At 45.3% G+C, this 25,216-nt stretch overlaps 1 protein-coding gene and 1 long non-coding RNA gene across 5 annotated transcripts in view; one reads left to right on the top strand and one right to left on the bottom strand.

Moving 5' to 3' along the window:
* The window catches only part of LOC129059707 (uncharacterized), a 162,408-nt gene that overhangs the window by 69,411 nt on the left and 67,781 nt on the right, over window positions 1-25,216 (top strand). For all 3 annotated transcript variants that reach the window (XR_008525738.2, XR_008525735.2, XR_008525736.2), the window contains 2 exons: window positions 20,874-20,966; window positions 21,303-21,380. This is a non-coding gene — a long non-coding RNA (uncharacterized LOC129059707). The remainder of the gene's footprint in view (window positions 1-20,873; window positions 20,967-21,302; window positions 21,381-25,216) is intronic.
* The window catches only part of FSTL4 (follistatin like 4), a 413,592-nt gene continuing 394,465 nt past the window's right edge, over window positions 6,090-25,216 (bottom strand). The window contains exons 14-16 of one of the 2 annotated variants that reach the window (XM_024247171.3): window positions 23,233-23,340; window positions 15,006-15,115; window positions 6,091-12,875 (exon numbers count right to left, since the gene is read on the bottom strand). In XM_024247171.3, the coding sequence (XP_024102939.2) occupies window positions 12,173-12,875; window positions 15,006-15,115; window positions 23,233-23,340 (921 nt within the window). In that variant the 3' untranslated portion in view covers window positions 6,091-12,172. Of the gene's footprint in view, window positions 12,876-15,005; window positions 15,116-23,232; window positions 23,341-25,216 lie in introns of both variants that reach the window. The other variant, XM_054556514.2, reaches the window with a different exon arrangement.

Here is a 25,216-nt window from a genome sequence, read left to right on the forward strand (position 1 = left end):
AAAATTGGGATTGCAATTATTCTCTAAATCAGTTTGGGATAAATTAACATTGTTATATTATTAAATCTTCCAATCAACATGGTATATCTTTCAATTTAATGTTTTTAATATCTCTCAAAGCTCTAGAATTCTCTTTAGAGAGATCTTGTATATCTTTATCGATTTTATTTCTATTAAAAATGTTATTATAATGGTATTTTTAAAAAAATTCGTTTAAACTGTTGCTGTTATGGAAAAATATAATTATGTTTATTGTATTAATTTTTCATCATCAACCTTGCTAAACTCTGTTGCTAATTTTAATAATGTATCTTGTATATTCATTTTAATTTTCTTTTTATAGAGACAGAGTTTTGCTCTGTTGTCCAGGCATGCAGTGGCACAATTATAGCTCACTACAGCCTCACTGGGCTTAAGCAAGTTTTCCAAGTAGCTGGGACTACAGGCATGTGCCACCATGCCCAGCTAATTTTAAAATTTTTTGTAAGACTGAGTCTGGCTTTGTTGCCCAGGCTGGTCTGGAGCTCTTGGCCTCAAGCAATCGTCGCGCCTTAGCCTGCGAAAGTGTTGGGACTACAGGCATGAGCCACCTAGCCCAGCCCCCTCATTTGAATTTTTTACATACACAATTATATAGTCTTGTTGCTTTCCAATTCTTACACCTTTTATTTCTATTTCTTACTTTATTGATCCGGCTAGGACTACAGTGTACAGTGCTAAGTCAAAGTGGCCATAGTGGATCCTTGCCTTATTCCCTTTCTAAAAGGGGGCACTCTCAATGTTTTACTTTAATATTTTTACTTCAGTGAAGCATGTTTGCTATAGACCTTCATCTCTAATAATTAAGACAATTTCTGGTTCTACTTTGCTTAGAGGAAATCATGAATATGAATGAATTTAGGATTTTCTCAATGCTTTTTCTACATCTCTTGAGATGCTCATATACTTTTCCTTTAAACTGATAATGTGGTGAATTACATCAATTTTTTTTTCTAATGTTAAATCAACTTTGCATTTCTGGGATTCATCCAGCTTACACGTAATGCACTATCCTTTTTTCTAAATTGCTGGATTTAGTTTGCTGATATTTTGTTTAGCATATTGGTATTTACATTATGAGTAAAATAGGCTTGTAATTGTCCCTTTCTGGGGTTGTTCTTATTTTCTAGTATTGCACCCTGAGTTGGGGATGTTTTTCATCCCTTTCTATTCTCTGGAAGAGTTGTGTAAAATTGGTGTTACAGCTTCCTTAAATGTTTGATAATATTCACTGGTGACACCATCTGGGCCTGGAGGTTTTTGTTTTTTCTTTTGAAATAATTACAGATTCACATGCAGTTATAAGAAATACTATAGCAAGATCCTGTGTACTTATGCTCAGTTTCCTCCAAAAGTAACATCTTGCAAAACCATAGTACGAGATCACAGCCAGGATACTGACATTGACACAATCAAGATACGGGGCATTCTGTTGCCACAGGATCTCACATGTTATCCTTTTATAGCCACACCCAGGTCCCTCCTACCGCATCCCCCTTCTGCATCCCTGATGATCATTAACCTGTTCCTCATTTCTACAATTTTGCCATTTCAGGAATGGTATATACATATATACAGTATGTAACCTTGGAATGGAATCATGTACAGTATGCAATATTTTGGTATTGGCTTTTTCACTCAATGTAATTCTCTGGAGACTCACTCAAGGTCGATGTGTCTATCACTAAGTCATTCCTCTTTATTGCTGAGTAATATTCCATGGTATGAATAGGCTGCAGTTTGACTCTTCACCCATTGAAGAACATCTAGATTGTTTCCCATTTTAGTCTGATATGAGTAAAGCTGCAATGAACATTTGTATAGAGGTTTTTGTGTGAAGGTAAGTATTTCTGTGGGATAAATGCCCAAAAGTACAATTATTGAATCAAATGATAGTTAAATGCTGATTTTTAAAAAAATTGCCAAACCGCTTTTCAGAGAGTCTGTACCATTTTTTATATTCCCATCTGACATGCATGAGTGACCCAGTTTTTCTGCAGCCTCAGCAGTGATTTTTTCACTATTTATTTTATCAGAGTAGTATTTTCACAATTGTAATAGGTGTGTAGTGATATCTCATTGTGTTTTTAATGTGCATTTCCCTAATGGCTGATAATGTTAAATTTCTTTACATGTGCTTATTTAACATCTATATATCCTCTTTGGTGAAATATCTGCTTAAGAATTCTTTTTGCCCATTGTCTTTTCTTTTCCTTTTTTTTTTTTTTTTTTCTGAGACAAGGTCTCATGCTTTCACCCAGGCTGGAGTGCAGTGGTGCGATCTCAGCTCACTGCAACGTCCAGCTCCGGGGTTCAAGCAATTCTCCTTTCTCAGCCTCCCAAGTAGCTGGGATTACAGGTGCATGCCACCATTCCTGGATAATTTTTGTATTTTTAGTAGAGATGGGGTTTTGTCATGTTGGCCAGGCTAGTCTTGAACTCCCGACCTCAAGTGATCTGCCCACCTCTGCCTCCAAAGTGGGCAGATCACTTGAGGTCAGGATTATAGGTATGAGCCACTGCACCTGGCTTTTTTTTTTTTTTTTGCCTATCTTCTAATTGAATTGTTTGTTATTTTACTGTAAGTTTTGTGAGCTCTTCATGTATTTTAGATACTAGGCCTTTGTTGGATATGCGGTTTGCAGATATTTTCTCCTAGAATGTTGTCTTTCCATTGTTTTAACAGGATCTTTTATAGAGCAAAAATGTGAAATTTTGATGAGGTCCAGTGTATCAAATTTTCCTTTTATGGATCATGCTTTTGGTGCCAAGTGTAAGAACTCTTTGCCCACCTGTAACTCTTGCCTCCATTTCCCTGTGAGGCCACTGGAAGGAAAGCCCAAGTGTGTGTGGAGAGGCAAGCGCTGTTGGGAGAGAAGCAGCTCCCTGCCCTGCCCCTGTCTCTGGGTGCTCACTTCTCCATTCTTTCCTCACCTCCTGGATGATGTTCTTTAAAATTTTTTATTCCGTGTTTTTAGTGGTAAAATTGTTCTGAATGATTTAATCTTCCCCCTGAAGAGGAAGGGAAATCTGACCATTGTTTCTGAGGTAGAAGTTTGTGAGGCACTTACATACTTGGTGGTGGCCCAAGGGGAATTCTTGCCTGGATGTAGGAATGAGTCCATCTTCTTCGGCTCATCTGTTTTGTTTTCCTCCCCTCCTTTGCGCAGGAAGGAGTAGGTAGGATCTACAGGCTCTGTAATCGTGTCTCACTTTTGGGAGATAACTGTCTCCCCTCAGGGTGCCCCTGTTCACCAAAGACATGAGTCCTTGTTCCTGACTGCTGCAAAGGGAGCAAGGGTGGACGGGGAACCATGCTGTCTGTGTTGCACCTGTACCGCTCACGAGTGAGTGCCAGTGTCAGATTTCTCTTAATCTTGATCACAGAAGTGATACAGTTTACTGTAGAAGTTCTAGACAATAGAAATAAACATGTAGAGGAAAACCAGATCCACTTATAATCCCAGAATATGGTGTTTAACTTTTTGGCCTATTCCCACTTGCCCCCGACCCCCGAATTCTACTTTTTTTTTTTTTTTTTTTTGAGACAGGGTCTCACTCTGTCACCCAGGCTGGAGTGCAGTGGTGTGATCTTGGTTCACTGCAACCTCCACCTCCTAGGCTCAAGTGATCCTCCTACCTCAGCTGAGACTACAGGTGTGTGTCACCACATCCAGCTAATTTTTGTATTTTTGGTGGAGATGGGGTTTTGTCATGTTGCCCAGGCTGGTCTCCAACTCTTGGGCTCAAGTGATCCACCCACCTTGGCATCCCAAAGTAGTGCTAGGATTACAGGCGTGAGCCACCAGGCCACCCACCGCCAACTCCACCCGCCCCCGTACTCCAGTATTCTTTTATAAAATAAGAATATACAGCATGCATTTTCTTATATCCTGAAGAAATGTGAGTGAGCTTACCTAGCAGTGCATCAGGAGATGCTGATTCAGATTGCCCTGCAGGTTCCGGAGAGCCTGATCAGTGGGAACACAGGGCCTGGCTCCTTTTAGGGTTCCCCCAGGGTCTGGTCTATAAGTCACATTCTCTGTCTTGTGCCCCAGGGATGCTGAAGGTCTCCCTGTTGTTGCTCTGCCTGGGGGCATTCTCCCCATTGCATACAGGGTGGGTCCTGGGGGCTGTCACTTCCCATCCCTTCTTCCTGGGCCGCCCAGTTCCACTGGTCACTGCTGACCAATATCTCCCGCCTGGTAACTGGATTTCACTTTGGCAGGAGACTCTGGTTCAAGGGGAGGAACTCTGAACATGGGGATAATGGCCAGTGGCCTTGGATAAGTGAGAGTTAAGGAAACATAAACTAATTTTCTTTGGATGGAAGTTTACACATAGAGATGATACTTACCTAGACTTGCAGATAATATGATGTACTATTTATTGCATAAATACATTTGATTTTAAAACAATATTAATTTTAGCTCTGGGCATATCCAGCCTTAGCTAACTGAGAATTGTGGCTCTGGGACCATCTGCTGGCTGCTCTCCAGACTGCCACACCAGTCTGGGGAGCTGGCTCTCTTGGAATGGAGGTTAGAGCAAAGCCCCTGCTATAGGTAGCCTGTGCTTCTTGGGGTCTGCAGGGAAGTGAGGCTGGAGCAGCTGCAGTTCAGACATTTTCATGGTGGTGGATATCTCGGGCAGCAGGATCAGCAGTTACAGTATGCGTTCTGACCACAGACGTAGATTCAAATTCTGGCTCTGCTGCTCTGAGCCTCAGCTTCCTCTTCTGTAAAGTGGGGATAATAATAACACATACCTTGCTGGGTGATTGTAAGGTTTAAAAACAGGTGCTTATTAAGTGCTTATCTCAGGGCTAGGCACATGTAGTAGGTTACACCTCCAGGAGAGATGGGGAGCAGTACCTTGTTTATGTCACTGTGATGATTAATGTAATGTCAGCTTGGCCAGGCCACTACTAAAGACTGAATGTTTGTGTTACCCAGCCCCCAATGTGATGGTACTTGGAGGTGGGGCCTTTGCGAGGTGATTAGGGTATGAGAGTGAATGGGATTGGAGCCCTTAGAAAGAGGCTCCTGGAAGCTCCTTTGCCCCTTCCACCACGTGAGGACACAGTGAGAGGATGGATGCCTAGGAACCAGGAAATGGCCTCTCACCAGACACCAAGTCTGTTGCTGTCTTGATCTTGGGCCTCCCAAACTCCAGAATGATGAGAAATAAATTAGTTTATAAGCGACAAAGTCTGTGGTATTCTGTTATAGCAGCCTGAAGAGACTAAGACAGTCGTGGTCTCTGGTGTCTAGTCAAACACTACTCTAGATGATTCTGTGAAGGTATTTTAAAAATGAGATTAACATTCATTTCTTGGTTTTTATTTTTTGAGACAGTGTCTCACTCTCTTACCCAGACTGGAACGCAGTGGTGAGATCATGGCTCACTGCAGCCTCAAACTGCTGGGATCAAGGGATCCTCCCACCTCAGCCTTCCAAGTAGCTGGGACCACAGGTGCACACCACTATGTCTGGCTAATTAATTATTATTATTTTTTTTGGTAGAGATGGAGTCTCCCTATGTTGCTCAGGCTGGTCTCAAACTCCTGGACTCAAGCGATCCTCCTACTTTGGCCTCTCAAAGTGCTGGGATTATAGTCATGAGCCACCACGCCCAGCTCAGATTACCACTTAAATCAGTAGACTTGGAGGAAAGCAGATTACCCTCTGTGATGTAGGTGAGCTCCATTCAATCAGTTGAAGGCCATAATAGAAAAAGACTGGCCTCCTGGTAAGGAAGGGATTCTGCCAGCAGGTGGCCTCTGGACTCAAACTCCAACTCTTCTCTGGGTCTCCAGCTGCTGCCTGCCAGGCCGATTTTGGCCTTACCAGCTTCCATAGTCACATGAGTCAATTCCTTAAAATAGATCTCTCTTTCTGTCTCTTTCTTCACATAATACACACACACCCTAGGGGCCCTGCCTAATACTGTCATGGCATAGCCGTCTTTAAGCTCGCTGAAGGCAGGTGCTGGGTCTCCTTTGTTCAGCCCTCTGTCGCTCATACCTGGCACAGTGCTGGCTCCCCGTTAGTAGCCTGGTGATTACTGGGCACTTCCCACTTTCCATGTCTCAGTTAGAAAGTCTGCCCCAATGAGAGCCAAGAGTGGGCGGGGTAATGGATTCATGTCTGGGGCTGTAGTGAGTTTTTAGTGCCTGCCAGGGCAGATGGTGGGCAGTTTTGAACCGGATGTGGTTGTGCATTTTGGGAGCTGAAACTTCCACATGGAGAAGAGAGACTTCTGGGTCCAGGTGCCTGCCTTTGTCCAGCCACTCTTTGGACTGGGCCAGAGCACGACTATCGCACTGTGATCAGCATGAACCTGCAATTACGATGGAAAGGTGGGAGAAGGACGCAGAGTGGCTTTGCCTTAATCAGTTCTCACTTTAACAACTGCAAACAGACTGGCACCAGAAAAAGGTAGCTTTTCTCAAGTTTTATTGTAAAATCCTCAGAAAAAGAGCATTTACAATGACAATAGTTTATGATAATTTGGAGTCATGGTTATACCAAGTGGTACTGTAAATACACCATGTGTTTAATACTGTGTAATAGGTCAAAGTAAACACAAACTTATTTCAAATGCCACATACGGTTACTGTGTTGGTACAAATTTCTGCTAAAGTTGATGTATTAAAAATAATTCATATATATTTTATAAATAAGGAAAAATTCACATGTATAATAATTACAGGAAGCCTTTTGAGAAATACAGGTGATTACAGAAAATATATTTTGGAGGCTACACAACAGTTCAAAATAATGTAATCTGCCTTGACATGAGAGATCTGAGAGTTTTCTGAGGTGGGGAAGCATGAGACTCGAATAGGACAAATGATGTGTGTGGCTTCACATCTTGAGGGTCACTCAGCTGCGCTACAGCATGAAATGGTGTGTGTGACCACGCCAGCAAAACTCCATGCCCAGTTCTGCTTTGAGATAATCTCACACAGCCTTTGGGAAGCATGAGAAGCAGGGGAAAGGTGGGAAGCCACGGGGCCAGGCTAGGAAGGATGAGGGGGCCGGCCAGCCGTGGGAGCCAGGCAGGGAGGGAGTCGGGAACTGTGGGTCTGTGGTATGCGGCTTGCAAACCTGTTTCTCTCACCTCTCCCAAGTAGCACAGGACCCACAACTCTTCAACCTATGGCAGATGTCATGCTGGGCAGTGGATAAAGGTTTAGATTTGGGGCATTTTCTCAATTTAGAGCTCTTGGGCCTCACAACCCAGCCAATACTGGTTGCTCTTACTCAGAAACAAAGCTCTGATCTTGAAGAGGGTGCCTCTGAAGGGCAGCAATCTCTGATCCTGCCAAGCACATGTCGCCAAGCTTGGTGTAGGGGTAAGTCAATAGTTATTGCTTTGTGGAGTGCTGGCTGAGCCCTCAAAAGCCCTCTAGGGCATGGCCCATGTTCTCTGTGGCCACATGAGCAAGGGCTGGTTCCATATATGTAAAGATGAGCTTGGAAAGAAGCGTGCATGAATTGTGTGTGTGTGGTTTTTTTTTTTTTAAGTGCATGCTAAATACTCTGGTGCTGGCTAAAGAAGCCTCACTGTGAATTTTGGAGGATAATCCCCACTCTTCTATTCTCCATAATTTCATACATTGTTATTTAGTTAAATTAGCCTTCCCCACTTGCTGCCCACAGCTCCAAAGGAGGATGTGGATGCACAGGACAATGCTTGTTTGTGTCCCAGGGTCTGCTGTGTGGCTGCTGCCTAAAGCATGCAGGCCCAAATAAGATGCTCAAATCCTCATGTGACTTAGCAGGTAACCTGGTATAGATAAAAGCAGGGAGTGGATTGCATTCCACTGGCTACTTGGGGTCTTGTAGTCACACCCTGAAGATAGGCACTGTATTTTTTTTTTCCCTTGAATTTTTAAGCATCTCTGTTTTATGATCTCTATAATTTTGGAGAGAAACCAAGGCAGCTAGTGACTTTCTTGAACAAAATTTCTTTGCCTACATGCCAGTTTGGGAGCACATAGTAGTATCTGGCCTATGAATGACTTCTGGCTTGTACCCCAAAGCAGGAAAGCGGCACGGGCAAAGACCATGGGGTAGGGGCTGGTGTAGCGGTCAGGTCAGTTGCTCCTTGAATGGTAGGAGCTGTTGTGGAGTGGCTCATGAGCAGGGGGCCTGAGACACAGGAATGGAACAGGAAAGAGGGGAGAATAAAAAGGGAGTTGGAGGGAGGCTGCAGGGGCTTGGGACCTCTGAGAGATGATGCTTGGCTGAGATGTCATGGTCTCGCTATTCCTGCTGGACAACACCTGACTCCCCTGATGGTTCCCAGCCAGCTCTCTCTAGTCTTGGTCATCTAACTCCAAAGGTCTGCAAGCGAAGGTTTGGAGGGTGTGATTCTGGGCGGCAAGGGACTGTGTCCCTATGGGTTCTGACTGTACTTGGAGTGGAACCTGGGGTCCTGGGTGGGGGAGGCTGTCAAGGACTTTGGTGGCAGTGCTTCAATCTTATTTGTTACCTGCCTGGCCTCCTGGCTGGGGGTGGAGGGGAGTAGCATTCTGGGGGTGCTGGGTGTAGGGGTGAGTGTGAGGTAGATTGGTGGATGCATAGGAAGGAGCTGGGAGTGGTAGTGTCAACTCTCCTGGAGGCTTGCTTCTGAAAAGGAGGTTTGAAGAGTGGGAGAGAGAGTTGTGGGATTTGCTAGTGAAGATGGTTTGTTGTCTGTAATAATGGAATGAAACACATCATGATAAATGAATCAACTATACTTTTTAAGCCCCTTGTAGAAAAATATATCCAGAGTGAATCTGTTTCACATCTCAGTTCTGAAATCTTCTTTAGTTCACAGGTTATTGGTCAACAGAAAACAAGATGTGGCCGTACAAAGCCAACTCCTGGCTGCTTTCCTAAATGAAGACTCAGTAGTTGCAATCTCTATGGCAGCAGGCCATTCTCTGCTTTATTTGGGGTTGAAAGCTGGCTTCCAGTGCCTACCTGGAATGGGGAGCCTTGTCTGGACAGATGGAGATGGGGAGATGTCTGGGTTGGGGGTGGGAATTGTAGGGGTTGAGTTTCTGTCTCTGGTGATGCTATCTCTAGGTCAAAGTGCCTGAAGTTTGGTATTAGTAGTTGGCTCCAGCCAGGATTTACAGGGCTCTTCTAGCTTCTTCCTGGAGCTTGGGGAAAAGTGGGACACTCGAATGACTTGGAGACTGAAGAAATAAGCCTGGGCCAGCCCCAGGCAGGGTGGGCTGGGTCAGTGTTGGTGAGGCTAGGATGATAGCTTTGGCTGTGGGTGTGATGCTCATCAACCCTCCTCATGCAGGCAGGTCGTGCCATCGTCCAGAAGCCAACAGTCCCCCTTCCTGCCATCCGTCTGAGGCTGCCTGGGTGGGCTTTTGGACCCAGAGCCTTTATGCAGGGTTCTGCCCACTGGAGCAGAAGAAAGAGGGCCTCTATTTCAAAGCCTTCCTGTCACCACAGGTGCAGATTATTTGTCATTTTGGGGAAAAAAAAAACTATTGAATTTTTGTAAAATTAATTTTATTTCAAAATGACTGAGGGAGTTTATATAAATAGCTTTCTTGATGATTCTTTTGGTAAAGTCAGTGCTTCTTTAATAGCTAAGATATCAGTTGTGAATTGATCTTGTGGGTTCATTAGGAGGATTACCGGCTGGGCTTGCTACAGGAGGCCCCCCTGTAGTGAGGCATTTCCTACCAGTGGCTTTCCAACTGTGTCCCATGAACCTCTTCTGGGGTGAAGCATGGGAGAAAGGGCAGGCCAGTCTGGCCTTCCTCCTCCTCCTCCTTCTCCTCCCGCCCCTGACTCCCCACCCAACCAACTCTATTGGTTTTCCTGCTAAAAGGCATTTACCTCCCTGCATTGGTGACTTTGCCTCCTGGGGCTGGACTCCTGAAACCCTGACCTAGGCTTCAGGCCTGCTTCGATTCAGTTGTGTCTGGCATGCTGTCAGTGAGACCTAAGCCTGCCGTCTCCAGGAAATGCACTCTGAGGACAGCGAAGGGCAGCTATGCTTTTTAGACACGCTCCAAGATGGAAGGGACAGTGGGGGGGGGGAACAGGTGCCGTCACTCCTGATTATTTTAAAAGACCAGTTTGGGTCGAACTGGTCTTTGACTTAGGAATCCTGCTGCCCAGAGGGGCTCGTGTTCTGGTCTGGTAGTTGGTGGGGCTTTTCCTCCTTTAGGCTCAGAGATCCTTTTTCTGTCAGGGGCTGATACAATTGAAATTTTTCCAAAAAAAGAAGTTTATGAAAGTTGGAGAATTTTAGTGGTAAAAATGGGAGATTGGGAGTAAACATATCAAGATACTGAGGCAGGAAAAAAAAAGGGGTGAGATGGGTCATCCATGCATCCCAGCTACTGTGAAACTGCATTCTAGGCTTTTGAGGTGAGCTTCCTCAACTTATATCTACATAGCACATCTTTTAAAATAAAAAACAGATGTACCTGTCTAGGTACAACCCTAGGAGTCACAGGGAACAGGTGTTTGGTGGACCAAGATACATGAGACATACAAGTGATTGATCTCATGAGATCTGGGGCAGGGGATGCAGGTGGCTTGGGCAGTCAGGCAGGAGTGAAAGGAGCTGTGTGTGTTGAGAGTGACACAGAGTCTAGGGTTTCCTCTCCTTGAAAGAGTTCGTTCCTCAATGGCAAAGGAAAATCCTGGTCATGTCAGTAGGTGAAGGTGGCCAAATTAGCAAAGATGTCTGTGGTGAGACCACCTCTCCCAACCCATGTGGCTTGCAAAATGATCATTCAAACCAGGACACATGTAAGTTCCACTCATATGCGGGAGAGGGAAGGCAAGCCTGTTTTTGCTGAGTCTCTGATCTAGGCGGTCTCCAGAGGGCTGTGTGGGTTGCACTTCTTCGATGCCCACATGAGAGTCACCACAGCCTGAGACACGTAAGGAGAATGCAGTAGCGCCAGCCTGTGGCCTTCTGTTCTGGGTTCTGCAGTGTGTGTGTATTGATTGGGGAATGTGGGTAAGAAAACCCTCGCTGAAATGTGTTCTCGCTGCAGTGCTGATGCGGGAATGGGGTACCAGAGATGAGTGGATGGGCCACAGGTAGGAAAACAACATCTGTTTTGAAAAGGTATAGCTTCAGGAACTCACCTGGCCCCACTTGTGTCCTTGTGGTTTCTGCATTGAGCTTGGAGGCCACCCATACCTTGCCAGGCAAGCCCAGTCTGCCCTGAATCTGGGGTACCAGATCTGACTAATGAGATGTCTCCCTTCAGTGCTGAAAAGGAGGCACACAGAACTTGTTCTGGTTTTTTGAGGTCCTAACACAGAACCGAGTCCTTACGGATGAGGTGGCCTGGTCTGCTCTTGGAGAAGCAGGGTGGCAATAGTTGACAGGGCTGGTATTCTTAGATGACCATTGTTCTTTCTGGCCGTGGAATGTGGGGTTGTGACCCCCCCGAGACTCGGCCTAAGGCAGGGAAGGATATAGTTGGACCTCGGAGAGCATCTTTTTGCTTACTAGCATTTGAGATTACAAAAATTTTTTTAATCAAAAATTTCCAAAATAAAGTGAGTGATTTCCCCATTCCCCAAGATGCAGTAAGTCTTGTTGGCTCTCCCTCAGGCTTACAGCAAGTCAAATGGAAAGAAAAGCAAGAAGCAGCCGCGAGGGAGAAGATGTGGTCCCACGCGAGGACGGATGGGCTTTCAGTTCGAGAGGGAGGCCCCTGCTCCTGGTCGGCCTCTGCTTCCGGGCCACTCTGTCAGGGCAGAGTCTGGCTGGGTCTGGCGGTAAGGGACAATGACTATGTGAAGGCAACTGACAGAGGCGTCTGCTTGGAGAGCAGGATCCCTTGGTTCCATGATGTCCCCAGGTCACGCAGTGTGCAGCTTGGCACAGAAATGATCCCTTTACACAGCAGCATGTGTTCTCATTGTAGCTCAAGGCATAAATCATACTTCCTAACAAAAAAACCCCAATCTTGGTAGCAGCGCATACCTTATACTAGGAAACTTGCAAGGAGACCAGTGTTGAACCACAAAGCGAGTACAGGTTTTTGCTTTTGTCTGTAAAAATGTACAGCGCACCTGCTTGGGGCTGCAGTGTCAGGACTAGGGGGTGCTCCTTGGCCCAGGGCTCTGCTCTGGGTCCTTCATACCTCACCCACCCACACCACTGTGGTCCCCCCCTTTATACCTGACACCTCACACCGCAGCGTGTTTTGTCTCCCATTGATGAGGAACAGTGACTCTCGGGCTGGTGTGAGGAGGTACTGTCCAAAAAGCCCACTGTCCCTCATGATTCTGCGGGCACCCCCCCAGGGCTGGGCTGGCCCTGTGGGTGGCTCCTTTAAGTTCTTCAGCATGCCCACCTTCCCCGTGGACAGCTCCAGGAACAGCAGGTCTGGCTCCATGTGCAGAGCCGCATAGATGTTGTATTGATTGCTTTCAGTGAAGGAGCGCTGGAAGGCCAAGTCTGAGATGCCCGAGTTTATTTGCAGGTCATACAGGGTCTGGATCTCGCCCCGCACTGTGATCTCCTGCACGTGCAGCCAGGGGCTGTCAGCTGCACCACTGACTATGAAGCGCCCGTCGGGGGATGTGTGTGGGGTGCCTGTTACATCACCATTGGGGCCAATCACAGAGTCTGTGACACTGTCAATGAGCAGCTGTCGGGCAGCAGAGGCGGGGCTGTCCTGACGGCACTGGATGAAGAAGTAGCCGCCCAGGTGGGTGTGCGCCATGGCCTGGGGCATGCAGCCATGGTGGTGCAGGCCGATGGTCTTGAGGGGCATCATTGTTTCCAGGTCCACCTTGTGGACCGCAGGGTCAGACTTGTTGAAGATGAAGCCAAACCTGGGAGGGGAAGAACTGAGGTCAGAGGTCACCTCCAGGGGTGGGGAATCTGTCATTTGTCTTAAACAATTATATCCTCTGCCTTTTCCCTTTATTATAATCCTTCAGTGATCTGATAGCCTAGTAATAAGATCTGTCATTTTGCAGGGGATGTCTTCATAAACAAATAATCTATGATCTCAATCCAAACGCAGTGGAGTTACAAATGTTCCTGGATTTATGCTCTTGTAACATGCACTCATCGTTGGAAATGATTATGGAGGAAGGCGAGAGGCCCTTCAGCTGCTTCTCCGTTTATAATGCTTATGATCTGTTTCCCTGAGGCCCATGCCAGCTAGAAAGGGGCGAGTCTGTGTCTGGATGGTGAGCATGGAGGAAAAGGGCAAGAGATCCCTGCCCTGATTCTGCCTGTTACAAAGATAAGATATGAGTTCTATATCCTCGCTGTTTTCTAGACTAACTGGCAAGTTAGAATTTGAGGATGCAGATGCAGCCGAACAAGTGCAGATGTTCTGTTAGTACCCTCTTCCCCTGGAAGGGAAACATGCGGGGGTAGTCTCTTCTCTGGCCACATTGGTGATGTGGGTAGGAAGAACCCTGGGCATTGGGGTTGAGGACAGCTTTTCCCTCCGGAGCTAGATGGCCTGGTGCCGGCACACTGCCCTGCTAGCTGCAAAGCCTGGGGCAGGCTGCTTGCCTCTCTGAGCCTCAGTGACTCTAACCAGGGTAGCTCCTTCCTAGGGCTACTGGGAGGATTTGATCTAAGATGGAACTTTAGCAGAGGGACTCAGGTAGGTGGAAGCTGCTCACATCTGGATTTTCTAAAATTCCTCTTTGGAGGCTGGTTGGGAGTATGGAAAAGCCTGACTCCAGACAGGACTTCCCTTTGATCTTGAGAGCCTGTACCTAAATCCCTTGCTCACAGAGGCCTTTTGGTGCTGTGTACACCTACAGGAATAGACTGGATTCTCTTCTGTAATTTTCTCTAGAAAAACTGTACCCCAGAGTGGAGGAAAATACTCCCTCCAAGGCATATCTTTAAAGCATCCTTAAAGAACCGGAGCATGGAAATAGCAAGAAAGAAAACTCTGCTCTTATAAGAAACTTTAAGTTAAAAGCCGCACACAGGAACTGCAGAGCCTCTGAGTGGGCCCGACCCTCAGCTGAATACAGCTGCTTTATGAGGGCTTCACCATTTAATATACTCTTAGAGGCTCTTGCACAGGCTCTCTCTGCAGTGGGAGGGTTCATAAAGTGGCTTTCTTCCTTGGGTAAGGGTGAATGGGTGCATCTCCAGCATCAACTTGCAAAAACGAATCATTTCTTTCTGCAGAGAGGTGCTTGATGGCGGATTATAGAAAGGTATAAATAGTGCTACAAGACATTTGGGGTCTCGATGGCTTAGAGACAGGCTTGGTCGTCTGGCAGTGGTAAGTTTACAGAAGATATTGGGGGCTCTCTGAAGTGAAGAGGGATGGGGACTGACCATGCTGGGCCGAGGTCTGCAGTTGAGGCCATGGCTCTTATTGTTGGGTGGTTGTTTTAGGTAGTGGCAAACCATGGCAATCAGGAAGCCTTGTCTCTTTGTGGGCTCCTCGCTCTGGGGGTTCCTAAAGCATTATGGGCTGTGGTTAGATGGGAATGTGGAAGAATGGTGCACTGAAAGAAGACTTGGGTTTACATTTAGTCTGACTTTGCCAATTCCTAGCTGTGTGACATTGGTCAGTGTCTTAACTTCTCTGATCCTCATCTGTAACATAGGGGTTAAGACCACTTGGACTAGATTTTTGTGTCTAGCAAGCAGAGGGTGCTCAATTTACCGCTACTGTTTCTTTCTTTCCTCTGCTGCCTTTACCTTAAGGATGGGACTTCCTGACCTTTCTGGGCCACTGAGGGCATTAGGAGCTGGGTGCCTTCAGTATAATAGAGTTACTGACCCCAAGCAATGAGGACTAGGCTCTGGGTCTGTTTTACTGGAGCTTCTCTGTTCCTTCATGATGGGGTCCAAATCCAGCATAGGAGGAGTGGAGGAGACAGAGAAATGAGCAGGTCCCATGCTGGGCAAAGCTGCCCCTTGCAGGGCTGAGCTGGAGCAGGGAGTGCCTTAGAGGCATCATGGGCCAGTCTCACCTGATGTGGTTGATGATGAGGTTTGTTGGGGGAATGAAGAAATCATCCACTCCTGCGAAGGGTGTGCGGATGAGGTGCTGGCCCTGGCCGGCGCTGGCTTCTGTGATCACCTACAACACAGAGTGGGAATCCTAGTGAGGGCCCATGCAGGTGGGGGCTGATCCTGGAGACACCTGTATGCTCAGGTGGAGTCACCCTGGCAGAGGGGTGCTTGGGAGAGAGATGACTAACAAACGTCAATCTCAGGGAAGAGGCAAGAGCAAAGTGGGAGCAGTTCAGGAACATCCTAGGAAGGGACTCATTCTTCCTGAAAGAGGAAGTGGTGGGACAGGACTGATTGCCCGAATTGCTTCTGCCCCATGGTTAAGCCTGCCTTGCTGCACTTTGTCAGCCACCATGATGGCAGAGTGAGAACCTGAGGGGGGGGTGGTGGGGTTTCCAAGGGAAGTCTCCAGAATGGAAACATCACTGTAGTTGCTCAGAGACCACCTCCTCTCGCAATGGGGAATCCTACCTTCTCAACATGGAAGCCATGCTAGGGAAAGTGGGAGAGGGCTTTCAATCATGAAAATGTCAAGTGGTGGAACTGTCTACTGGGAATTCATTTTTCTCTGGTGCCAGATGCCTAGGCCAGTTTGTTGGTAGTCTCTGTCAGATGCTGCTCACAGGCATTCTCTGAGGTGCGACTCCAGGATTGATGAGAGAAAGCAGACATCCTACGGGATGCCACTCTGAGATGCTGGGCTGTTTAGATGTCTTGCAATTAGAATGGTGGGAAGAGGTCCTGATCTCACACAGGAGACTTGCTGTAGAAAGTCAACAATCAGGCCCTGTGCCTTGTACAAATTGGTGATGACAGAGCACGGCTGCCTCTGTTTCCCTGGAGGTAACGCTTTCTCCCCTGTGGACTCGGCAGGAGACAAGAACCTTTCCCTGGTGTGTGTCCCAGCTGCACTCATGTCAGGGAAGGCACAATGGCAGCTCCGAGCAGAAGCCAGGTGGTGTGTGAAGTCAGATAGGATGAGTGAGTGGTCTGGAGTCCCTGCCATGAAACCCTGTGGTCAGGCTGGGCAGCCCTTCTGTCAGCCAGTGAGGCCCAAGCCAGCCAGCCTGTGTCCTCCTGCCTTCTGCATATGCTCATCAGCCTTCAAGTTCTAGGCCACTGCCCAGAAAGCAGCAGACCAGTGGCCCGATGAGGGGCTTGGCCAACTTACAGGCCCCGAGAAGCCCAGACCTTCTGTGCAGGAGAGGAGGCAGATGCTGGGCCCCTGAACGGGAAGGTGAGACACTTTTTCTAATCATGATATTGTGGCCATATGTGTAGAAAGGAGGGTCTAGATTTCTGCAGCCTGAGGCTTGGCCTGTAGGGAGAGAGCTGACTCTGGTGGGGGCTTGTGACTCCCATGGCTGAGAGCTCTGGATGCTTCTACTTTTTAGGAATGGAGCTGCCTTCTGGCTTTTACTTTTATGACAAAACAAACAGCACCTGGCCTGCCTCCTCAGGCAGGCTGGAGGCTTGTGTCTTTTTTCGTCTTACTTTCCTCTGCAGTCAGCAGGCAGAGTGCTGGGCTGGAGTGATGCAAGCCATGATTTTCAGGCTTGAGGCAGTCCTCACGTTGCATTAGGTTATTTCTCTGTGATTTTTTTTTTTAAGAGGCCAAATGATTACTTCTATGGCAAGCTCATAGGAAAAAAACTCATAGAAGTGGGTGTTAAGAAAATATCAGCATTAGGAAACTGGATCTTAGAGAGTCTGAAAAGAAAATGCCAGGGAATTCCAAGAAGCCATGCAATCATTGCTTGGTATCAGGCCTGTCATTTTAGCTCATAGTAGAGATGGAAAATTACAGGCTGTCATCGGTCAGTGTCATTCACGCTTCACTGCTCTGACACCCTATATTCAGAGGTTACTTCATCAAAACGCAGTGCCACAGGCCATTGAACTGATGTGGGCATGTCAGCCTCGTTTCTCTGAGTCACGAGTTCCTCCTCAGCTTTTTCTTGTGTCCTAACACACTGCTGGGCCCACAGTGCCCTAAAGATAACTGTCAAGCCCCTCACATCTGCTGCTGTATGGGCTTGGTACAGGAGATGCATGCATGTGCCTGAATCTCAGGATATGCCCATCAGTTGGCAGGGTGGGGACAGGAAGGCTTGGGCATCTCCCTCAGAGGGATGTATGAAGCCAGCTGGGAAGTGGCATGTGGAGGGGCGGGACAACATGGTATCCAGAGGACAGGCTGGGAGGCAGCTAAAAGCTGGCCTGAGAAAGGGGGTGGGCCAGAGAGTGCAGGGCAGCATTGGAAAAGATGCCAAACCTTCCAAACCTTCCAAACCTGGGTGCTGAGGAGGGCTTTGGTGGAGGGAGCCTCATTTGTACAAACACATTCCTGTAGTCTTCCCAAAGTGTGTTCAAGAAATCCTTCCGTGTTGGATATTTAGGATATTATTTTTAATCTCTCGCAAATACAAAATTGTATTTGCGAGAGATTAAAAATAATGTCATAGCTCAATTTTTGTCCACATCCATGATTATGGCCTTTGGAAAAAATTCTGAGAAGTCAAGTTGCTGGATCAAAAATTACTCTTTCACTGGCCAGGCATGGCGGCTCACACCTGTAATCCCAGTACTTTGGGAAGCTGAGGTGGGCAGATCACTTGAGGTCAGGAGTTTGAGACCAGCCTGGCCAACATGGTGAAACCCCATCTCTACAAAAAATACAAAAATTAGCTGGGTGTAGTGGCATGTACCTGTAATCCCAGCTATTCAGGAGGCTGAGGCACGAGAATTGTTTGAATCCAGGAAGAGGAGGTTGCAGTGAGCCAAGATTGTGCCACTGCACTTTCAGTCTGGGTGCAGAGTGAGATTCTGTCTCAAAAAAAAAAAAAAATTAATCTTCCAGGCTTTTGGTTCACACTTCCCAATTGCTCACCACAAAGGCTATGCCAGTTGAATTTCCAGGAGCAGTTTTTGTAAGCAATGGTTTCTTTAACCCTAGCCCACAGTGATGAAGGTAGGTTTATTCAAATGATTTCATACTTTTTTTTTGTGATAATGCATATCCTAGACTTTCCGGTTATGAGGAGGGAAGCATCATGCTGTAATTCCTGGTATTATGCTTTCAGTGTTTTGTCATTTAGGTAAAGGTAAACTATTGGTTATTGGTTTTGGAGAAGTAGTCTTTATTATACCTAAAGAATTTCCTTCTATTCCTATTTTTAGGCTTTTTATTAAGAATGCCTGCTGTATTTAATTAAATGTCTTTTCAGTATTTATTGAAAACATCCTACATGTTTTCTCTTTCAATTTGTTGGTGTTATGAATAATATTGACTGATTTCCTGACAGTGAACCATCATTGCATCCTGGAAATGTGTTCCCTGCTTGAGCATTTAGACACATTCCTGGATTCTATGTCTTTTTCTTTGTGTGTGTGTGTGTGTGTGTGTGTGTGTGTGTGTAGTGTTTGTTTATACACATGCATCTCTCCTGTGAAACTCCCTTTTTAAAATAAATTATCCTTGCATAATATTCCTGGATTTGTATGTTAGACAAGGACATGGGTCCAAGTCATCTCTTGGATTCCAGTCATTCCTGTAACCAAAATCAATTCTTCACAATTTATTCATTTTAAAAAATCATAAGCCATGTGATTTCAATGCGCTTTAATTTGAATTCAATTAAAAAGAATTTAACAAGTCAACTTTTCCCAAACAAAACTTTGTATTCTATTTTCTTTAGCAGCTCAGTGAATCTAAACATTAAGTTTCAATATAAAATCTTTAGAAACACCGTAAAACTATTTAAACAGTGGTAGTTTGCATCTCTTTGTAATCACTGAGCCCATGAAATTCAAAGCCAGACAAATCCTTGTACTACTAAGGGTCATAAGCCAGAATGTCTTAAAAAATATCCTCAAAGCTTTGGAATCCATAAGAATTAGGAAATGAGTCAGAGTCAGACACCCCGAGCACAAACTAGCGCAACCCCACAAAACATGTTTAATTTGAGTTTTCATCCTGGACTCTATTTCTAATAGTATGTTAGAATTAAAAACAGAATTCTGCCTCTGTATTTATAAGTGAGATTAGTCTACAGTTTTATTTTTTTATACTATTTTAAATCAGGTTTTATAATCACAATAACACTGGCTATTTAAAACAAACTGTACATTTTCACCCTATGGTCTTGGGATAGTTCAAGTAAAATTACCTAATTTTGAGGACTTGACAAAACTCAGCTGTACATTTTTCTATGGTAGATTTTTCTTTAAAAAATCCATGGTAATTACTCTAGCTCAAGTTTCTCTTTTCATAAGTGAGTCAATTTTTTTAAAACATTTTGCAAGCATTCACTCATTTCCTCTAGGTTCTAAAATTTGTTGCCTCAGAGTTTCAATGTAGTGTTATTTTTTGAGATAAAATCTCATTCTGTCACCCAGGCTGGAATGCAGTGACGTGATCTCGGCTCACTGCAACCTCCACCTCCACCTCCTGGGTTCAAGTGATTCTCCTGCCTCAGCCTCCTGAGTCTCTGGGATTACAGATGTACACGACCACACCCAGCTAATTTTTGTATTTTTAGTAGAGACAGGGTTTCACCATGTTGGCCAGGGTAGTCTTGAACTCCTGACCTCAGGTGATTCATCCGCCTCGGCCTCCCAAAGTGCTGGGATTATAGGCATGAACCACTGCGCCTGGCCTATTTTTCGTCTTTTCATCCTCCTGTATCTGCAATAAAATTCCCTTTCTCATTCCTCATTTTGTCTATTTTTGTTTGCTTTTTTCTTTATTGGGGTTGTGAAGGATTCATCTTTTTTGTTTTGCTTTCTATTAATTTTAGTCTCTATTCTTTCTTGCAAGTTTTGTTCTCTTTCAATTTCTTAAATACTTCCTTTTCAGGCTTTTAAGCCCCAAGAATTCCTTGGTACAGCTTTCTCTGTATCCTGTAAATTTTGATACGAAATAGTCTCTTTTTCTTTGCTTTTGAGACCATTGGTAGTTTTCCTTTTAATTTCCTCTTTGATCCAATAGATAGATATATCCAGGAATGTTTTCTTACTTATCAGAAAATATAGCCTACAACATCTACTTTTACAAAAATTTAAAGTTTCTTTAGTGATATACTTTTTTATATGGAGACATACTAAAAAATTCTATTTGACTGATGAAAGGCTTTCTATATTTTTATTAAACCAAACTTCTTGTTTATATTCAATTTTCCTGTCATCTTGTCTCTTCGTATATTTTAAATCAAGCTCTTCTATGTTAATCACTCTTGTTTTATGTATTTGTTATGTTGTTTGATATAGATCAGCTGTTCAGCACCTACTGTCTCTCAACATGCTTAGTGCTCTTAACCCTAAATTCTACATTGCCTGATGCTACCATGCATGCATGCTTTTTTGTTCACCTGTCATCACTATTCTCACCCCTTTAAGGGCAACCTTTTATTATCACTTTATGTGTGTTTCTTGGAAAAAAGTTATTGCTAGTTTTTAAACCCAGTCTGCTCATCTCTGCTTTTAATTGGGGAATTCAGTCATATTTGGTATAATGAGATATTCACTTCTCAACTACCAATTTCAAACAACATTCTCTGTATCCTCTCTTATCCCAATAAAGTGAGGTTTAAAGTGAAGTTTTGAGTATTTTTACTCCCCCTTTCTGCATACTCCCTACTTTTGTTTATTTTTTGAAACAGGGTCTCACTCTGTCACCCAGGCTGGAGTGCAGTGGCATGATCTTGGCTCACTGCAGCCTCCACCTTCTAAGTTCAAGTGATTCTCCTGTCTCAGCCTATCAAGTAGCTAGGACTACAGGTGCATCACACCTGGCTAATTTTTGTATTTTTTTTTTTTTTTTGTAGAGACGCGGTTTTCCTAGGTTGCTCCTGCTGGTCTCCAACTCCTGAGCTCAAGTAATCCTCCTGCCTCAGCCTCCCAAAGTGCTAGGATTACAGGTAAGAGCCACTGCACCTGGCTCCTACTCTTTTTACTGAAACAATTTATCTTTAGTTACAGCTTGGTGCCAGAATTTCTTTCATTGTCTCTCTCGTCATTCAAATGTCCTCACCTAGCACTTATTGTACATTGCCAGATAGCCTCTCCTCATCCATTTTACTTTTAATTTTAGATCTTCCTCTCCTGGTTCATTACTTGCCACTATCTCTGTCCACCTTGATGTCTCTATTCTGGCTCATCTGATGTTTGTCTAGTATCTTTCCTTAGGTGTGGCCCATGCGTGATGGGCTCCCTGAGTTCCTGCATACCCGTATATCTTTCTTTTGTCCTGACAGGTAAATGATGTCTTGCTTGGGAATAGAACCCTTGGAGCATGTAAATGGAATACCACGGTCTTCCAGCTCCTATTGCAGGTGAGAAGTCCACTGTCAATTTGATTAGTTTTTCTTAAAACTTGGAGTTCTGGAACTTTATCACTAGTGAAGAGATGTGTCATTTCTCATCAGTTTAGCCTGGACTTGTAGATTCCTTTTAATCTACAGGATTAAGTTTCTTCAACTTGAATGTTTTATTGGAAACTTATTTAATGTTTGACTCCATTCTAATAGTTATCTTTTCTTTCTAAACTTCTGCTCTTCCCACTTCACGGCCCAACCTCTTCATGGGTTTGCTCTGTGATTTGAGAGAGCTTTTCTTGTTCTTTATCTTTCAGGCTACTATTTTCGGTCTCAGTAGAAACCACGTATTTTTCTTTTTTTTGTTTTTTGAGACAGAGTCTTGCTCTGCTGCCCAGGCTGGAGTGCAGTGGTTCCATCTTGGCTCACTACAACCTCCACCTCCAGGGTTCACGCGATTCTCCTTGCTCCTGAGTAGCTGGGACTACAGGTGTGCACCATCACGCCTGGCTAAGTTTGGGCATTTTTAGTAGAGATGGGGTTTCACTGCGTTGGCCAGGCTGGTTTCAAATGCCTGACCTCAGGTGATCTGCCCACCTTGGCCTCCCCAAGTGCTGGGATTACAGGCGTGAGCCACTGCGCCTGTTCACGTTTTTCATCTATTGCAGTTTTAAACTGGGAAATCTTTTTTGTTGTTTTTCTGGTGACCCCTCCTCTTGAATTTTCTGAAGTGCTTTCTTATTTTTTGTTGGTATTTCTGGCAGCTGTATTTCTTTGGGCTGGTACTGTGTTCTGAGTGACCTTTATTGTGGTGTCCAGGCTCTCTGATAGGTTATTACTACTTTTTGTCAGCTCACTGGGCCCAAGAATGGTTGGTGGCTTCCCCAGTGTGACAGTGGCCTCAGAGTATAGAAACTGAAGTTGTGAGTGATGCAGAGGTGCAGGTAGTTGGTCAGTCCCTAGGAGGAAGCTTCTCCAGACCCTGGTCTTTCTGCCCTCTTGCCAGTCTTGGTTCCAGAGGGTTCTAGAGGGGAGTTAGCTCCATTTGCAGCCCTTCTCACCTTGGGTTCTGAGAGAGAGAGAGAGAGAGACCCTAATCTCCAGAGGCATCCATTATACGTAATGAATTAACTTTTCTCCTGTGCACCCAGAATGGTTCTATGCACCATCTTTGGGAGAATTGAGAAAATAGGCATTCAAATCACTTTATAGGGTTCATTCCTCTTATGGATCCCTGATGGGCAAGTCTGGGCAGGGCATACTCAAATTACTCAAGTCAGGGTTGCTATTGACCTTTCTTGGCTGATGGGGGAAGGGATCCCACGGATCTCTGGAGCTCAAGCTCTACCCAAGGGAGTGCTAGATGTTTGGGCTCCAGAGCCACACTGTCTAGGGTGGACCATAGGCAAATTATGGAACTTTTCTGTACTCTAGCACACTGTAAGCACTTGGTAAGTGGGCTTTTGTTTACAGATATAATTGCTGCTGCTTCTCCTTCTTCACTGGCTAACATCTGCTGCCTGCTTTGACACTATTCTCCAGCCTCCCTTCTAGACCCCAGAGCCTCATTCTGTTGGGACCCAGGAGCTATTGGCTCAAGAGAGGCAGGATTGTGGGGCTGGATGGGGATTGGGTGCTATGTTCTGATTGTTGTGATGTCAGAATCCCATTCATCATCATTATTGCTGTCATCAATTGCCTGTGAGGGGCATTGGCCTGAGGCTCTTTCCTCCTCTCTCCTTGAGCCTTTATGGATATATTTTGGACAAATGTAATTAGCTACCTGGAGAAGCAGGAGATACTTATTTTATAGGGAGAGAGTTCTTCTCTCAGTGGAGTGTGGGTATCAGCCTCCAAGTGCTCAACATACCTGGAGACTTGGTTGGGACTTGTGCACGTCCCCCCAGCTCAGGACCCACACTTGGTCATGTGACTTGTCATAGGACAGCTTAGCCGGCAGAGGGTCCACACCTATGGACTTGAAAAAAAATAGTGACATGTTGTGAAAGCTGACATGATGGTCATTTCTGGGCGTTGTATGCATGGGCATCACTCCTGGGCGAGGGGAAAGCCAGTCTAGAAGCCTTGCCAATGGTTCCATTTGGGAACCCAGGGCAGAAGCTTCCCCTCTGGCTTTCTTCTCAGAGGCATAATTATTATTATTATTATTATTATTTTTTGAGATGGAGTCTTGCTCTTGTTGCCCAGGCTGGAGTGCAATGATGCGATCTCTGCTCACTGCAACCTCCGCCTCCCAGGCTCAAGAGAGTCTCCTGCCTCAACCTCCCGAGTAGCTGGGATTACAGGCATACACCACCACGCCCTGCTAATTTTGTATTTTTAGTAGAGACGGGATTTCTCCATGTTGGTCAGGCTGGTCCCAAACTCCTGACCTCAGGTGATCTGCCCACCTCAGCCTCCCAAAGTGCTGGGATTACAGGTGTGAGCCACTGCGCCCAGCCCAGAGGCATAAAATTAGTGGTCAATAATGTTCCTTATTTTCCTGCATGTTTTACTTAAAGGGACCTAGACTAACACGGCAAAAGTCTGAACACAGAGGCTAAGTTTTTCACTCAGGAACCAGCTCCAGGGTTCCTTCATTCTTCCTGAAAGTCTTGGACCCTCAGCATCCTTCCCTAGACTACTCTGTGGCCTAGATTCTGGTGAGTTGGTCCTTCCTCCTAGGTCATCTGAGGTGGACTTTGAGATCATCCATTATCACCCCTCTCTATCTATCTTTGTTCTACTCTGGGCAGTTTCTATCTTGCACAGGCTTTGACTGGCGCCTCTGGGTCTCAGACTATGGCATCAGCAGATGTGCTCTTTTTTAACTGCAGTACTGCTATCCCCTGATGATATAGCTTCTCCTATGGCCCTGTCAAATGAAAGCTGTTTTCTACTTCTTATAATATAGATTACAAGCTCAAAAACTCTGTTCTATAATGCTCATGTCACTAGACTATGGCCCCCTGCTCTTCTTCTTGTCACTGGTCAACATTCTAGTCCTCCCTTTGCTGTCTTCCTCTCTACTACTCACTTGGTCACTAAGTTTGGTGCCTTCAATCCACATGGAAGAGTCATCCAAAGCCCTCCTTAGTTCCTTCTTGGTTTCAATGATCTTTTCCTCCTCCCCACCTCAGCCACCATAACTTATACTTTATCTCACCCACCCATATTCTAGTATTCTAGTCTCTCTGATGTGGGGGAGAAAAACTGCATCCTCTCTGCCTCCACTGGTCAAAACTTTTCTAAAGAAGTAAGCACTTCTCCTTAACTCACTTTCACCAAGTTTCTGAATTCATGCCAAATTCAGAGGTCATTTTGTAATCCTATTTGACATTTCAGTAAGATTCCACATGATTAAACCCTTACATACCCTTCCTTACCTCACGTGGCCTCCCACCTCCCTGGCTTCTCCTCTTCATTCTGACTTTACCTTTGACTGGAATGCCATGGCTTCTAATAACCGTCTATACTCTGATGACTCTAGAATTCATTCATCTGTTGATGATCTCAACCTAACGTATAGAGAATTGAACTTTTGATTTTCCCACCCTGCTGAAATATATCTCTTCTCCACTCATCACCATCTTTGAAGTCTCCCTTTACTCTCTTGCTTTAATTAAAAACTCTTGTCCCCTGAGCCTTAAGTAGAGGCGGTTTTTTATTTTCTAGACTTTACATACCCCAAGTCCTTTGTAGCCTCCAGCTACCTGTATTTGTTCCTGCCAGCTTCTCTTCATTCACCAAAGGCTTTAGCACCTGACACTGTCTTCCTCTACTGAGGGCTTCCTAACCCATCAGTAATGATACCATCTTGACAACACATTCTCCTCCAGCTATCCTGTTCAACT

Source organism: Pongo abelii, chromosome 4 (assembly GCF_028885655.2).
Source record: "Pongo abelii isolate AG06213 chromosome 4, NHGRI_mPonAbe1-v2.0_pri, whole genome shotgun sequence".
Taxonomy (NCBI): Eukaryota; Metazoa; Chordata; class Mammalia; order Primates; family Hominidae; genus Pongo; species Pongo abelii.